This window comes from Miniopterus schreibersii (assembly GCF_964146895.1).
Source record: "Miniopterus schreibersii genome assembly, chromosome: 3".
Lineage (NCBI taxonomy): Eukaryota > Metazoa > Chordata > Mammalia > Chiroptera > Miniopteridae > Miniopterus > Miniopterus schreibersii.
Genome location: NC_138103.1, coordinates 21,259,311 through 21,276,682, shown reverse-complemented (window position 1 = coordinate 21,276,682; position 17,372 = coordinate 21,259,311). Strand labels below are relative to the sequence as shown.

General features: G+C 43.9%; 1 protein-coding gene across 1 annotated transcript in view; it reads right to left on the bottom strand.

Moving 5' to 3' along the window:
* LOC308555374 (BOS complex subunit NOMO1) overlaps positions 1-17,372 on the bottom strand; it is a 46,963-nt gene that overhangs the window by 10,634 nt on the left and 18,957 nt on the right. The window contains exons 12-23 of the mRNA XM_081133618.1: positions 15,859-16,033; positions 14,122-14,263; positions 12,975-13,106; positions 11,490-11,626; positions 9,842-9,929; positions 7,008-7,071; positions 5,928-6,023; positions 3,741-3,956; positions 3,558-3,640; positions 2,552-2,711; positions 2,301-2,427; positions 717-830 (exon numbers count right to left, since the gene is read on the bottom strand). Of these exons, the coding sequence (XP_080989744.1) occupies positions 717-830; positions 2,301-2,427; positions 2,552-2,711; positions 3,558-3,640; positions 3,741-3,956; positions 5,928-6,023; positions 7,008-7,071; positions 9,842-9,929; positions 11,490-11,626; positions 12,975-13,106; positions 14,122-14,263; positions 15,859-16,033 (1,534 nt within the window). The remainder of the gene's footprint in view (positions 1-716; positions 831-2,300; positions 2,428-2,551; positions 2,712-3,557; positions 3,641-3,740; positions 3,957-5,927; positions 6,024-7,007; positions 7,072-9,841; positions 9,930-11,489; positions 11,627-12,974; positions 13,107-14,121; positions 14,264-15,858; positions 16,034-17,372) is intronic.

Genomic DNA, 17,372 nt, shown 5'->3' with positions numbered 1-17,372 from the left:
GTAACAGCAATTACAATTATAGCAATAGCAGTTGTCATTATCATGTGCCTTCAGTAATTGTGTGAGGTAGCAATCATTGGATTTTTAGGAATGAAGAAACTGAGGCTCAGAGGTCAAGTAACCTGCCCGAGATGACACAGCCAGTAAGGAGCAGAGGGAAGATTTGGACCCAAGCATACATCACCGCACAGCGTGCAGCCTTTCGGATACACATCACTGCCTGCTTGTGACATCCCTGTAACAGTCACTTTATTCCCAGGACTGACAAGATGGCCAATTAATGTACACTTCCTGAGTCCCCACCAGCCAAGGGGCTGAAAACTTGGCACTATCTTCACACCATGTGAAGTATGCTTTGCTGAAGAAACACGAGCTAACTGCTGAACAAGGTTCAGCATCTTAAACAACGGGATCCTGTGGTAAAACAAAGGGCCGCCTAACACAGCAGCCGCTGTGGCCAGGGTCATTAATTACATTGTCTTTGTGACAAGTGGGTGACCAGAAAACAAGAAGTGTGTGTGGAAGGGAACATGAATCAGGTGCATTAAGTCCTAGTAAGAGCAATATTCTAATTACATGTGCTCCCCTGAGAAGCTTCACACACTCCGCGCTGGTGTTCTGTTCTCACGTTGTCGGGCAGCATTTGTAAGTCACACACTGCGTCCCTGCTCCCTTGTGGGGAAGACAGGCAGGCGCTAGATTACAGGCCACCTTACCAGGTTTGAGAAAGTCAGAATGCCATTGTCCTGAGTCAAGAGGTTGGAACGGAACACGCCACCGCTGAGGGATAGGAGGACCCCAGGGAGGGGCTGGTCATCTTCAGCTTTGATCTGGGGGTGAGAAGGGAACACCAGAGCAAGTCACCTTCATGTTAACCCTGAAGTTAACAGGAATGCACAAGTCAAGAGGTAATTCTTACGGGTCATTTTTCTTTTATTGTTATTTGTTGGGGGAACATAAGGTCTGTTCTTCATTCCCAGGGGTAACTGATGTTAACAGGTTGGTGTGTAGTCTTCCAGACCTGTTTCGATGTCCACACAAAGCTTATAGACATTACAGCTATTGTTGACAGACTGGCAGGTTTACTTGGGGGGAGGGGGACAAAAGTGGCCCGCTACACACTACATGTGCTTTCTTCCCTCAACCGTGTGCCCTGACTTTCCTCCTCTACCAGTCCACAGAGATCTGCCTCACTGCTTAACAGCTGCACATCATTCAGCTGCAGAGGCCAGGAAACCATCTTTGTGGTGGAAAAGGAAAGACAATCTAAAGGTCCCCAAACATGTATATCTTTGTGCTTTTAGGTTTTTCTCTTTTCCTGAATAATCCATTCCTAGAAGAACTTTTGGGTATGTGCACTTTAAATTCAGAAAGATACCACCAAATTGCACTCCAAAGTGGTTGGGATCATGCATATTTCCATAAATCATCTACGCATGGGAAAATACACACCCTCCAAAACATGGATATGGTCTTAATTATTGCAACTCTAACCCAGTGGTTTGATGGCAACTTCTTTGCATTTCCTCAGTCATTACCGAAATTGAGCATTTCTTCTACATTTATTAGTCACTTGTGTTTTTCCTGTGAACTGCCTTTCATATCTTTCGTTCATCTTCTCTGTATTGAGTTTTTTCTTAACAATTTTAGTAGTTCCTTGTAAACTGGGGGTATTATTTATGGTATAAATATTTTTCCCCAGTTTAACTACCTTTCAATTTAGCTTAAAATGTATTCTGCAGTGCAGAATTTTCATTTTGCACTCGAGGTGATGTGCTGTTCTTTTCCTCTGTCCTCCATGTTCAAAATATTCCTACTCAAGGATCTCCAGGCTCGCTTTGTGCATCTTACAGCATCTTCTTCCCAGAAGGACAGAGGGAAGAGAGAAAGACATCAAACACCCCTGCAGGTTACCCTGCATCCTTCGACACAGAGCAGAGGAGGAGGAAAGCTTGGAACACTTCCCAAAAGGCATGCAAACAAGCTCAAGTAACAGATCTCCAAATTATGCTGAGTGAAAAAAGCCAGACAAGGAGGCCGTCCTGTATGACTCCATTTATATTAAACTCTAAAAAATGCAAACATCCACAGTGACAGAAAGCAGATCAGATCGGCAGGGTGGGATGGAAGGGATGGATTACCAAGGGGTACAGTGAAACTTTGGGGGGTGTTTGGTGGTGTTTTCATGGGTGTGTTCACATGTTGAAACTAGGTTGATAATATAACAAATTATACACTTTATGTGCAGTGTATTGTGTCAATTATACCTGAATAAAACTGCTTTTTAAAAACAGTGTTACCTCAAAGCTTACGCCTGCCAAGGCATAGGCCTTAAAATCTCCTATGGTTCCTTCGACCGCAGTTAAGACGTAGCCCTCCTTCTGTGAGGACACTGTGTACTCCAGGTCACTGTGCAGGGGCCCAACACTGAAGAAAGAGAGAAATGCAGAGATGGCTTTGCCTCAGATCCTGCAGGAGGCATTGCCTAACTGCAAGGAAATCCCGGCTCCCCAAGTGGTCCCATGCGAATGTTTCTTAATCACAGGCTTACCTATAGGCACCTTTGTCATCGGTAAAGACTGTGATCAGGGGTGAACTTGCCCCCTTTTCACTGATGACAATTTCAACTCCTTCCAACTCTGGGTGGATCTGGCCTTCTAGGAATAAGCCTGCTTTCCCGTAGATCTCGATCAGCTTCCCTGGGCAGCTTTCTAAAAAGGCAAGTAAACAGAAGAACAAGACCTAACTGCAGAGGGAGGGGAGTCTTCTGGTTGGGGGCTTCCCAATAAAGAAGGGTCTAAAACCAAGATATTTGAAGCTAACCTCCCAATGAAGTTGTTTAATGTCCCCAAAACTTCAATAACTGGAAGGGGCCCAAGCCTCTCTCCATCCTGGAGAGGCCTCATTTAACTGCCAACAACATTAGCAGGCAAACCTAAAGGCTGGGGTTTCACTACTCCTCTCTCGGTTCTCACAGGCCAAAGACAGGGAGAGATGCCTTTACAGTAGGTAAAAGGCTGTGCTGCTCGACCTCAGAGCATCCAACATGAACGACCACCCTGAACAGACTGCCTGCTGAAAGCCAGGTTCTTCTACACACTCTACTTTCAAACTCAAACCACATAAATGCCCGGGATTGAATAAACCCATAATGCTAGAAAAAACTATCAGTAGCCAAAAGGCAAACACCCCTTAAGCAGTCACTTCTAATTATCCAGCCCTAAAAAGACCTTCCCATCATCCCTACCAAAAAATACAAACACCATGAACAGTTCAGACACAGGACGACTAATGCTCACATTTCAGCAACTCATGGTTTTGCTTTTCACCAACCTCTGCTGTCAACCTGGTAATGTCAAGGAAACCAAGTCCTTTTCCAAAAAGATCTCCCCTTTCTAACAGCAAGAGTTACTTTTATTGATTTCATTCATTCACTCATTCATCCATCAAATAGTAGCATCTATGTGCCTTACAGATGCTTTCAATGTAACAACAACGCAGAACAAATGCTTAAATGCAGCAAAGCTGAGTCGCTGGCTCCTGGAGTTGACACCTACCTCCACTGACGGTGGCTTCCATGGAAGGGGGATAAAACAGCAGCTCTTTAGATGAGGGTGTGACAGTGATTTTCTCTCCAGACCTGAAATAATAAAAAGACTTCAATTTGGCTGGTTCGGTCCCTCCATTAGGAAGAATATCAGCACAGAGGACACTGCAGAGAAAAGCCCGAGAGAGCTTACCGGGCCCAGTAAGAGAAGTCGTAGGAGAAGGGGCCTTGTAACTCATCCACCATCTCTTGGACAGGGGGCTTGGTCCTTCCTTCTCCACCTTCCTCTTTGCCCTTCTCCCGCTCCTGCCTGCGGCTCTCAATCTCGGCCAACTGCTGCTCCCTCCGCAGCTCCTGCACAGACTTCAGGGGGCCTAAGACCAAGGCGGGTTCACTGTCAATGGAAGACCTGGAGGGAAGGAAGGAGCAGCCCAGAGGATGTGGTCACTTGTCCCTGTGGTCGGTGGGAATCTGACATATCTGCAAGTGGTCACCCACAAGTGAAAAAACCAGACACCTGAAAATACCACATGGCACAGGCTTTTCCTGATTTGAATAAACTAAGAGTTTTTTAAAAATAAAGACTGAACTTCTGCATGATAGTAGTGGTATCTGGTAGATCTGGGCTGGAATGAAATACCACTGACTTTATGACTTGATGAAAACATGTCAGATTTCCCGAGGACATGGAGTGCTCCCCATGCCACCATCCTCTGTCTTTTATGCCATCTTTATTGAGAACATCCTCTGCTAGAGGACCAGGCACTGGAATACAGCCATAAACAGGACAGACATTCCCTAACCGTGTAGAATCCACATTCTAGAGGGAAGAGGCACACAAGAGGAAAAACGTCACATGACAAGTACAGTGAAAAAAATAAAGCAGTGTGGACAAAGAGTGTGCTGGGAGTGTGGGGGTGCTATTTTTAGGGGGTCAGTCAAGGCCTTTTGGATCAGGTAACCCTGAAGGAAGTGAATATGTGAACCATGTGGCTCTCTGGGTGAGGAGTGTCTCAAGCAAGGGGAGGGCAAGTGCAAAGTCCTAGGAGTCTTGGAGGGGGAGCTCCCTAGGCATGCTCAAGGGACAGCAAGGAGACCAAGGCAACCTGGGCAAAGGAGCCCAGGGAAGAGTCAGATGGGTCGGGGGGGGGGGGGGGCTGTCCCAGGGGGACTAGGGCTTCACAGACCTTGGTGGGGACCTTGGATTTCATTCCCAGTGGAAAGGAAAACCCCTGGAGTTTTAAGTAGAGGAATGATATGATCTCTACTATTAAAGGATCACTCTGGCTTAACATGCGCTGGCCTCTCCTAAATGCCCCCAATCCCAACAAGTTCAAATTCAAAGCGCTTATCACACTTGTAATTTTATAGCTGTGTCTGATTCTTGGACTACATGCCTCCCCCACGAGACTAGGGCAGGAGCTGTGGCCTATGCTCAGTCACACTGGACTCTCAATACTTTCTGAAAGGATGGTCAAGTGAAGAGGTGGTGGACAGAAACACGGCGCACAGCTGGAAAGGCAACTTCAACTGGGGTAAGGACAGAGAAAGTTACGAAGATTTCCATTCTACTTGACAAAGTCAATCCGGCTGCCAAAATCTTTCATTTCTCAAGAAAACTGAGGTATCAGATGCACCTCACCACACTGCAAAAATTCCTTTCAAAGGTGACATTCAGCCCCAGCTGGTTTTGCTCAGTGGTTAGAGCATTGGCCCGCGAAATGAAGGGTCTTGGGTTTAAGGGCACATACCTCAGTTGCAGGCTCGATCCCCAGGCCCCAGTTGGGGCTCATTTGGGAAGCAACCGATCGATGTGTCTTTTTCACATCAATGTTTCTCTCTCTCTTTCCCTCTCTCTCTCTCTCTCTCCCTCTTCCACTCTCTGAAAATCAATGGAAAAAATATTCTCAGGTGAGGATTAAAAAAAAGTGACATGCACATACACATGACCCTCAGTGAGGGGACGGCCTTTCATATCCTTTCTCTCTCATGACCTGTCCTATACAGGTGCTGTCTCTATTTTCCAAGCCTTCGAGAAAAGCTCTAAGAAAAACAGGCAGTATTTTTGGATTTGCTAAAACACTTGAAATACAACAAATAAATCAGTGTGTGTGTCCCGCCCCCCCCAAGCAAAGACAGGAAATATAAAGAGTTGAAAGAGAAATTTAAGACACTGAGACGAGCTGTCAGAAGACTCTTCCTCATCCAAAGTTAATTTTCGAATCGCAAGAGAAAAGGACCGAGGCTGCTGTTAGTTTATGGCCCACCCGTGAGTGTGAGAGAGGAGAAGTCAAAAACACTCCTCAGAGTCTGCCAGAGAAACCCCCAGGCCTCACCACCACCCTCCCACACTCGGCCCACCCTGAAACACTCGTCTTACTTGATCGTCACAGTGACATCCATCACTTTGTCAGTGGTGATAGTTCCAAGGACATGGTGGCGAATGGCTGTCAACGTCAAGATACTGGGTGAAGACCTATAAATCAGAGAGGTGGGAATAAAACACTGGCAATATGACCTAGTCATTCTCAAAGAATCACAAACAACACCCTTTATGGGCCATCTTCCTGACTCTGAAATAGACTACATAAAATTGCTCTTAGTTTGGGCTGAAATACATATATCAGGATTTTAAAGAATAAACTAATTCTCCCCTCCAAAACTTTACATCTCCAAAGCCCAGTGACACCCACAAGCATTTGCAAAAGTACAGAAATGGTGGGCTTGAGCTTGAGAAATTCCCAATAGTGAGGGCTGGAGGAAGAGTTAACAAAAATCATATTTAATCCACTTCAAAACCACAGTCTTCCATCCTCGGTTTACAGAATTCTTGGGAAAGAGATCCTATCTCCATTTTCTCAATAATTTACCCAAGTATTATGCTAAATGAAATACATCAGAGAGACAAAGACAAATACCATATGAGTTCACCTATATGTGAAATCTAAAGAATAAAACAAAACAGAAACAGACTCATAAGTACAGGGAACAAACTGAGGGTAGCCAGAGGAGGGGGGGGGGAGCTTGGTGAAAAAGGGGAAGGGATTGAGAAGTACAAATTGGCAGTTACAACAGGGCCGTAAAGTACAGCATAGGAAATAGTCAATAATATTGTAATAACTATGGATGGCGCCAGGTGGGTACAAGACTTATTGGGGGAACCACTCTGTAAATTATAAAAATGTCTAACCACTATGATATACCCCTGAAACTAATACAACATTGAATGTCGACTATAATTGAAAACCAAAAAATTTAAAATTTAAAAAAAAGAAAAAAAGAATAATTTACCCAAGTGTCTTAAAATCCTTATTTAGAAACTCTTTTTAATGCCTAACCTTACCTCTTCCAGAAAAACTACAAAAAACTCCTTTTGTTCTCAGAAATGACTGAAGAAGAGGTACACACTCATTCTCTACAGAAGTCACACAAACACCAGAGCAGTGAACACCCAGCTTACGTGTCATAGGTATAGAAGGCTTGCTCAAACCGGTGGCAGGAGCGTGGGGTCACCTTGTACACACCTGCAGCCAGGAAAGCAAAAGTCCTTTTGAGAAAAGGGTGTATTATGCTAAGCAATTCCAACATTTGAAATCCAAAGGCAGCTCCTCAGTTGAAGACCCACAACACACCACAGATGTGCCCTTCCTGCGGCTGCTCATGGCATCTTACCCTTGACCCAAACCATTTAACAGCCTACGGACAAGTTCAGGACTTTAATTTCTATAACTTAACAGCTCACAGTAGTTTAATCCACATATACCAAGCTAACAGATAAGTACAGAAGAAGGAACAGGAAGTACATTTCTACCGCAACTTAGACTGAGAATTTTCTACTTAACAGATTCTGTTAAAAATTCAAAAGATAACCACAGCTTGAACTCCTTCCTGTAAATATTCCTAAAATGGGCATGGCCCAGAAAATTAGGAAACAATCACAGCAAACACTCTCATGCCAGAAGTTTATGCAGGGTAACACTGAATTAGGGGCATATGTCATTTGCCAGAGGAATACAGTCAGTTTCAGGAAGGAGCAAAGTCCAACAATGTACTCCCCACAAAGGGTCATTAACCCACATTTTAGCCATGTCTTACAAAAACTGACATTAGTTCAAACTACTTCTGCTGTGTGCAGCACACAGAGTAAGTCCCAGTGTAGTTCCAAGCAGAAGAAAATGATTAGGTTTCTCAGTTCATTTTGCTTGTTCTTGCATTTGACAAATATTAATGCACCTACTACAAGCCAGGTATTGTGCTAGGTACTGGTCACAGCAGGAAACAGATATGGCCCCTGCCATCATGGGACTTACTGTCTACAGAGAGTGGCATCTGACCGCCACAGCAGACCCATTATGCTAAGTGCAATAAAGGAAAGAACTGCGTGTTATGAACAAAAGCATGACAGGGAGATATCGATGATACTAGAAGGCCCTCCCACAGCCAGAAAGTAATATTTGAACCAAGAAGTGACAGTAGGAAGGCAGAGCTGGGTGAAGAGTGGGGCATGAGACACAGGGAAAGCACTTAATCAGAGAACATCTGAACCACAGACTTGCTAGTTGCTTCCCCAACAGGTGAACATCCTTCCTTGCTACCAAACCACAGTTCTGTTTGGGGTGGCAATGTGTCCAGAGCCTCCCTTGCAGCTAGAAGTGACCTGTGATAAGCTTCTGGCCAATAAGACATAAAGGAAGTTTACCAGAGGAGATAACATGGAAAATGTCTGCCTGTCCCTCTCCTGGTCTTTCTGCCTTAAACATAACAAGTTTTCTGAGGCAATGGCAGCCATATTGAAAGTACAAGGAAAAAATACAAGGAAAAAGGCTAAAGGAACCATAAAGACACCAACCCTAACATCTACCAGTCACTGAACCCACGCTTGTAGCCACATGCCGCCAGACTTTGTTACTGAGCCAAATTAAGCCCAACTCTTGATGGCATTGTTGTGCGGATTCTGTTACTTGCAGCCAAAGGCATCATAACTGAAACATAAGGACAAAGTGCCTGGAGCAGAGAGAAGAGCAGATAATACAGGAGCTCAAGGTCAGGTTAAGAATTTTGTATTTTATCTTGAGAACCAAGAAAAGTGACTCAATTATTCATTAGGAAAGTGTAACATAAAACTACTTTACACCCACCAGGATGGCTAAGTAAAAAAGACAGACAGTAACTAATGTTGGTGAAGATTTGGAGAAATAAGAACCCTGGTGCATTGCTGGTGGGAATATCAAATGGTATATACAGCCTCTTTGGAAAACAATTTGGCAATTTCTTAAAAAATTAAACATAAGTTTACCATATGATCCATCAATTCCATTCCTAAGCATTTAACCCCACAAAATGAAAACAGATGTCCACACAAAGACTTGTACACAAATATTCATAGGAACATTATTCATAATAGTCAAAAACTGGAACTATCCACCAACTCAAGTATCTACCAGCTGGTGAATGGATACACAAAATGTGAATATGTCCTCACAATAGAATACTATTTAACAATAAAAAGGAACAAACTACAACTACCTGCTACAACATGCGCTCCAAAACAGTATGAAGAACTTCAAAAACATTATGCTAAGTGAAAGGAGCCAGACAAAATACCAGTATTGTACAATTTCAGTGATATGAAATGTCTAAAAAAAGGCAAATCCATAAAAACAAAAAACTGATTACTGCCTGGAAAGGAAATTTACTGTAAACATGTATGAAGGATATGACTGGGTGATGAAAATGTTCTACAGTGGGTTATAGTGATGGTAGTAAAACCTTACTAAAAATTGTTGTATCGTACATTTTAAATGTGTGAATTTTATGGTCTGCAAATTTCACCTCAAAGTTGTTAAAAGAGAGTGAAGCCACCAAAGTATTTTAAGCAAAGTGAGAGATGATCCAATTTTTATTTTAAAAAGATGGCTCTTAAGGGGAAATCATTGGCCAATGGGGTAATATTTTTCAAAGTAAAAGGGTCTAACCACTATGTTATACACCTGAAACTAATCTAATATTTTATGTCAACTGTAATTGAAAAATAAATTTTAAAAAAAAAGTGAAAGGGCCTAGCGGTCTCTACCCAACTCAAACCCAAGAGACTGGCCAGCCCCCAGTTCTAATTCTTTGGGTAAAAACAGTGCTCCTTCCAGAAGAAAGAGAGAGAAAAACAAGAGTATGCTGACCACAACAAAAATTGATAGCTTGATGCAAATAGAACTGAGATAGAAAACGCCTTTAAAACCATCCTGTGGTGCCTTTCTGTGTCCCTAACATGTAGCACATCAATCCTCCCATACTCACCAGGCTTGGACAGGCAGAAGCGGTTGACTCCTTTGGAGAGGTTATAAATCCCCACATTCTCAGGTCCATTTCCATCCTGATAAAATTCCTAAGGGACCAAAGCCAATACAATGACTTACTGGGGGAGATGGAGACACAAGATGATTAATAATATTTCTGTTTCAGAACCAGTCATCTGTTTTGCCCATTAATCATTTGAGCAGTTGGGTGCCACAGGAAAGTTTAAAACCTTCAGAAACTTCCAACAAAAATGTGCTCTTTTTCATTCGGTTAACTATTTATTGAGCACCTACTATGTGATAGACCCAGAGCTGGGCTTTGGTTGTTGACAAGGCTCCTGTTCTCAGGTGGCTTACATTTTAATATAGGTAGACAGAAAATCAATATGGTCAACAAAGAAATTAGTGGATTTCAGCTAGTAAGTAATAGAGCTCTAAGGAAAATAAACAGAGGATCCGGATATAGCGTGACCCCCATAGAGGAGTGAGTCTTCAGCTTATTGGTCTCAGGGCAGGCCTCTCCTGAGTAGGAAACACTAGGGCTGCAACCTGAAAGATCAGAAAAACCAACTACAAACATTTCTCAAAGAGACATAGCATTCCAAGAAGAGGAAAGAGCATGAGCAAAGGCCCAGAGGAGGGAACGAGCTTACTGTGGAACTGGAGAAGGCCCACGGGCTGGGGCTCAGTGAGCAAGGCAGAGTGGTAGGAGGTGAGGTGGGAGTTGAGGGTGGGCCTTGTTGGCCATCATTAAGGAATAAGGATCTTATTCTAAGGGAAACAGAAATATACTGAAGGATTTAAGGGAAGGAATGGTTTCCTAAATGTCCACCACTTAATCTCAACTGCAAATTAATTAACCCATTTCCTGGAACAAAGCTGTTTGTTGAGCATTTGCAGTTAAGCAGTTAGAGCAGTCAACTGCCATTGAAAACACTACTTTCAAATCCTCCAGCATCTAACATAAGCAGTCACTTAATTGCCATTTGCCTCAGTTCCTCTACTGGTACCTGACTATGACATTTACCATTGCTTCAAGTCAAAAAAATTATATAAAATTCATAAGTGGAACTCTAGAGGTCTGCACAGGTGTTCCCTTTCCAGAAGTCCACCTGGTATACTACCCATCAGGCCACGGAGAGCACATTGACAAGAAAATAAGATGCTCAGCTCTGTCTTCTGAACCAAAACAAATATACTGGAGAAACTGACCCAGCTGTACCTGTTAATAAGTAACAGCAGCACACACCAAGGAATTTTTAAATGAGTAAAAGCTTTACTTAAACCTCCCTATAACTCTGAGAAGTGGATATTAAGATCCCAGGTTTAGAGGAGAAAAATAAGGCTCAGAAACATTAAATGAACTTGCCCAAGGCTACAAAACACTGTGCTTTGCACTACATCAGCAACTTCCCCAAATCACCAAAGTCAGAATTTAATGTGAAGCCAGGAAATCTCCCTAATAAAGTCATCTTCCACTGAGAGATTTTATATGCTCCCTGATGACGCTTTCCATATTAGGTGGCTGAGTCGAAGGGCAGAAAAGGAAAACTGACTACACTATGGTTATAATCTTGGCACACTAGTCCTTCTTGCTCTCCAAAGGAAATGCCCTTCCAAATAAGAGGATCCTCAGAAGCCATGCATACCAGAGTGATGGCATGAGAAAGTGAACATCTCAGCATATAGCCCGTCTGCCTAAACTCAATCGCTGACACGTCGTCTTCCAGAACCTCCACCTCCAGACTCTTGTTCTTCCAGCACCAATCTTCATGCATGATGCTTACTGGAAATGGAACAACACAAAGAGACACATGGGTTAAGAGCACACCAATCCCAGAATACCACTGGGAAAAATTATAATGAATTCACTAATTTTTTAATAATGTGTGTGTGTGCCCTGGCCAGCATGGCTAAGTGGTTAGAGCATCAGCCTGTTCACCGAAGGGTCGCGAGTTCAGTTCTGGTCAAGGGCATGTACCTGGGTTGCAGGTTCAATCCCCGGCTCAGGTTGGGGCTCATGCATGAGGCAACCAATCAATGGGTCTCTCTCACATCAATGTTTCTCTCTCTTCCTCTCCCCCTCCCTCCTTTCCACTCTATCTAAAAATATTCTCAGGTGAGGATTAGCAACAACAACAAAAAAAGTGGGTGTGTACATACACACTTTAAATATGCATACATACATATCAATGAATATTATACACACACACACACAAATAGCAATACTTGGAAGAAGTAACAACTGAAGAAAAATTTAAACCAATGACCATTAAAATCACCAAGAAAGAAATTCAGTTGTGTCTAAATATTAGGCTACATATAAGATATCCAGAGATCACCAAGCTTTTTCTATAATAAGCCACAGAGCAAATATTCTCAACTTTGCAGGCCACATGGTCCCAACTATTCAACTCTGTGTTTACAGCAAACAAGCAGCCATAGACAATACACAAACAAATAGGCAAGCCTGTGTTCAAATAAAACTTAACTTATGACACAGGCAGTTGGCCCTTAGGCCATAGTTAGCCAATACCTGATATAATGGAAAATATAACTCCCCAGAAAAAGCAGTAGACTTTATAAGCTATTCACTGCCAGCAGCTCCAAGCTGAGCTTTGAAAAAACAGAAACATAGGCAATGGGTAACTTCTTGAGAAAGGCAGAGAAAAGAGAACCATTGTTTGCCAGCATCTAAAGCTTACCAGGCACTGTGCAAGGGCTTTACCAACTATAATTCATTTAGTCTTACATTCTGGAGAAAGCCTATCACTCCTCTTTTACGGGTAAGAAAACTGAGTCTCAGGGACTGCCAAGGTCAGAGCTGATAAGTGGCAGAACATATGGTGTATTATTTCACTCTTTTACAGCATTTAGAAATAAAATGGCATGAATAAGGGGACCCTCCCAAAAGAGAAGTGGATGAGTTGTCCTGATAAGGTGGCAGTTGGTTCCTAGAGCCTCAGCTCCTGCATTATTGCCCGATGCTAAATAAAGCACATTCAAGGTCAAGGGCCAAAGAAGAGTTAAACAAGTAAAGGTAGACAGTTGGGATGCAATTTGAGAGCTGGGTTTTAGGACACTTAGAAAGACAGGAAGCATGTAAGGGCCATGAGAGGCTCTTAGGGTCTTACTTTTGTATTTTCCAGGGAGGACACTGTCAAACGTGAAAGTCATCGAGTTGACCTTGCCGGAGAGCTGGAGGCTCCGCTTCTCACCCTGGCGGCTCAGGGACTGCAGGGTCACCAGCAGGTCGCCACAGGTGTCTGCAGAAAAGACAAGAGGGCCTCATTTGACTGCCCTCATGAACCATAGCACACATTCGACCTGTGTGCTGCTCGCTACTGTTTACCTCCTGAAGAGCAGTGTCAGGGTTCCTTTAAAGCTAATGTGCAGCTACTTGATTCTAAAAAGTATCCCCTGTGCAGGTCATCAGTACCAAGCAAGGAAGCCACTAATGGTGAAAGTGGCTCTACCATTTACCAAAATGGGGAAAGTAATTTTTATGGAGCAACAAGAAGAGCCAGAGAAAAAGAAGAGCTGATGAAACCTTACTTAATGCCCACTTTATACCAGGCTTAAAACTGGGCCCCTAATCATCATCATAATAATATTACCAATAATAGCAAAGGTTTCAATGGCTCTTACTGTGTTCCAAGTACTTCTAAAGGCCATACATATACTAACGCATTTGATCTTCACAATAAGCCTATGAGGCAGGTACTATTATCATTTCCACATTATAGATAAAGGACTCCAAGCACAGAGAGGTTAAGTAATTTGCCCAAGGTCACACAGCAAAGGTTCAAGCCCATGTGGTCAGGTTCCAGAATCTATGTAGTCACTGTGCTACACTGCCTTCTTGATGACCACATTTAAGCTTCATTAAAACCCTCTGAAAGCAGCAGTATTCCTATTAACATAAGAAAAACAGAGGCTGGGGAAGTAAATGCTTAATCTCATACCTGGTAAGCAACAGAGCTAGGACTGAAATCTGGGCCTAAATCCACCTTTCTCTCAGAGTCAGAGGGGGGAAAAGAGGCCCACATGTTCTTTTGGGAGCCAAAGAAGAACTACTCCCAGAGAAATATTTCTGTGACTCAATGTGGCAATTTTTCAGAAAGAACTGGATATAATATGAACTCTCCATAACTACCCCCCAGGAACAAGCTTCTGCCTTCATCTTTAATGCTGCCCTGAGAGGAAAAGCTCACCAAAACCCCACCTCTACCCGCCTGCTTCTCTGAAACCATCTGTTCTTGCTTTCCATGGACATCTTACCCAAACAAGAGACTTTCCCAGAAACTGATGCCAAAAACTGTACGAAGGCCACATCCATCACAGGCCTGTCCTTCACAGTGAGAGGAAACATCTGGGGTTTCAATGTCAACCCCGCTCTAGTCTCTGCCTCAGGAACCACCACCTGTGGGAACACAGGGCAACATCAGTCGCTACATAAGGGCTGCTGCTCCCCTGGCCTACAGGGCACCAGAATATTCACCTGGGCCCAAGGCTAAAGAGATTTCCAAGGACAAAGGTTCCTTTCTAGGATGAGTTATAATCACAACAAATATTCAAGTAGCCTATGTGAAGACAACACATTTCTAATCAGATATAAAAACCTCATCCTCGCCCAGCTGGGCGTGGCTCAGCAGGTTGAGCATCGACCTAGGATCCAGGCGATCGGGGTTTGATTCCCGGTCAGGGCACATGCCCGGGTTGTGGGCTCGATCAATGACTCTCTCATCATTGATGTTTCTATCTCTCTCTCCTTCTCCTTTCCTCTCTCTGAAATCAATAAAGATATATTTTTTAAAAAAACCTCATCCTCAGCAGCACCACGGTGTGCACAAAAGCCTACTGGGCATAACTCTCCAGAGAAACGCAAGCTGTCATCTATCACCTTAACACTGGGTAAAAACCATACTAAACCCCAGAACCTTTTCCTAGCTTGAGGTCACACATGACATAAGCCATGAACTTGCTGACGCTGTGTGGACGCCCAATAGTAACATTAGGCCATTTTCTTCTTCCTTTTCTTCTAGGGGCCTCTCTCAGGCTAACAAGAGGGGTTGGGAAAGGAGACAATGGTCATGTTTTGCACCCCTAGTGAAAACTACATTTTGGAATTGCCCTCCCTTGGATAAGTCCCTAATCATGCTTCTGAAAGGGCTTCCATAGGCTTGTCAATGTGGCCAACTCTGCAAGAAGCTGCTATCTAGTAAAGGAGCTGTCAGCCCACACACCACACTGTTCAACGGAAGCAGGGGGACCACTGTTCTCCCACCCCATCTCCTCAGAGGGAGGGACCCCACTTGCCCCACAGGAGAGAAGTAATAAAAGGAGCCTTCCCATCCCTCTCCATTCCCTCACTTGCTCTTTCTCAGGAAAGAGGAGCAGCAGCTGACTCAATGGGCGAGGGTCTGAAATCTGCGGTCTCTCTCCATAGGCAGGGCCACGGCACTGAAAGGCACAGTGGGCTGACCTCCGGTTCTGTCGTGTCTCCTGCCCACTAGCCTGACCTGTGCTTAGGCCTTCGCCCTTATGGTGAGACCAAGGGCCAAAGTCTCCCCAGCTTCTCTGCCTGCCTAGATGGAGAAACCAGGTGGTGCCTGCCAAGCATCTTCCATTTAGGGGGAGGCAGGGAAAGGCCTCAGGTTCCAGAAGCCACGTACTGCAGAAGTTACTGATCTGCCATTAATAAAGAGTTCATTTTAATTTCCTTTCAGACTCATGGATATTCTGCAGCAGCCAAAAGCCTGAGAAGGTGGAGATGTGACTGGCAGCCTGATACTAACCCCTAATAAGTATTACACTGGAAAAGAGAAAGGCCTGGTGCATCATTTTTAAACTGATTACCTGTCTGCTCCACTAACAGTGACATACAGAATTTAAAGATTTCAACATAAGCTGGGAATGGAAACACTCCTTTTCTAGCCCATTTTGGCTAATAATAACCCTTTCAAAAAAAATCATTGTTCTTTTTCAATATCTTAAATAGAACAAAACTCATCATACCTGGACTTTGTAGGTCCCTGGTTTTGCCTTAAAACAAAATGATCCATGAGCATCCGTTTCCACGGTGACCAAAGACTTGTCCTTGTCTTTCGAAGACAGGACAACTTTGTATTTACTCATCTGCTTGACGGTGTCAGGGAAGCGAATGATTGATATCTGGCCGCAGACACTGAACCTGCAACAAGGGGACAATTCATTCCAGTATGAGAACTCAATTATAACAGGAAAGGCACTTATCAACCAAAATTACATGTCCGTCTTTCAGCCCTTGTCCCTGAGACTAGTTTAATCTTAGTAAACAGGAATGCAGCCCGAATGGCTCCACTTTTAAAGGCAACCTTTGGAAAGATTGTACCTCTTTCTGAATAAGGGAAAGCAGAGTGGGGGCCCACTGCAGGCCTGTGTGTGTGTTCTGGGCGACACGTGAGAATCCCCCACAGTGGAAGTGATTTTCAGAAAATCAGTGGGCGATAAAAAAATGTTTCAGGTATTTGAATCATTGACAGTGGAGCAGCCTTGGACTAAGAATGTGGGCTAGTCCTTAAAAGCAAGAGCTATAAGCTGCCTAAGGAAGTGTGGTACTACCCAGACCATAAAAACAAGGCAGTTATCAAAGACAACTTCCTCGCTTGTGATTACATATAATGTGTGGATAAGAGGAGCAATCTGGGAGATCTGAACATAAAAGGTAATTAAGTTAGAAAAATGCAAAGCTAAAGTTGAACTCCTTAGGAGCTAGGAGCCAGAAAAGCAACTTGTAATTGACAAGCCCCATTAAGGTAATGACTCAGACTGGGGACTGCATGAGCAGTGTGTAAAGTGCTCCAAAGTGTATCTGGAGAGGCCCAAGAAAGGCACATCCACGCCCTCAGAAAGGCCAACAAAGACTGTCACCCTCAGTGATGTTCTTCATTTCTCCTCAGCTGATGTGTTCAAGTATACGAAGGTACCACAGCTGAAAGCCACAACAGCTTCCTCAACAGAGTAAAGGTTAAATTTTCTAATCTTAAAGAACAGCACTTCCTCCATCTACCCAATTATTCAAATAAGAAACCTGGGACTTCAGTGGCACAAGACCTACTGATTCTCTCTCCATACTACCTGTCAAATCTCTACTTCTCACTCCCTCCCCTGCCAGCACCCTGGTCCCAGCCACCACCGTATCTCCTACAGACAACTGTCGCCGCCTCCTGTCTAGTCCCTCCATTATATGCTCTGGCTTCCCTCTGATCCGTGCTCCACAGCAGCCAGAAAAAAAGACCCCAAAATAGCTTTCTAAAATGACCTGATCTATATCACTCATTTGCCAAAACTCTTGAACGGCTTTCCATTGCATTTAGGAATAAGCCCATCTCCACAAGATGGCAACGACATTACACAGCTCTCCTCCCTCATCAACTGCCTCCAGCCATGCTGGCTGTCTTCCAAAGAGCTCCCTTCTCTCCCCTCCAGCCTGGGAAGTTCCCCTCCAGCCTGGGAAGTTCCCTCTGCCTGGGAAGTTCTTCACTTAGATA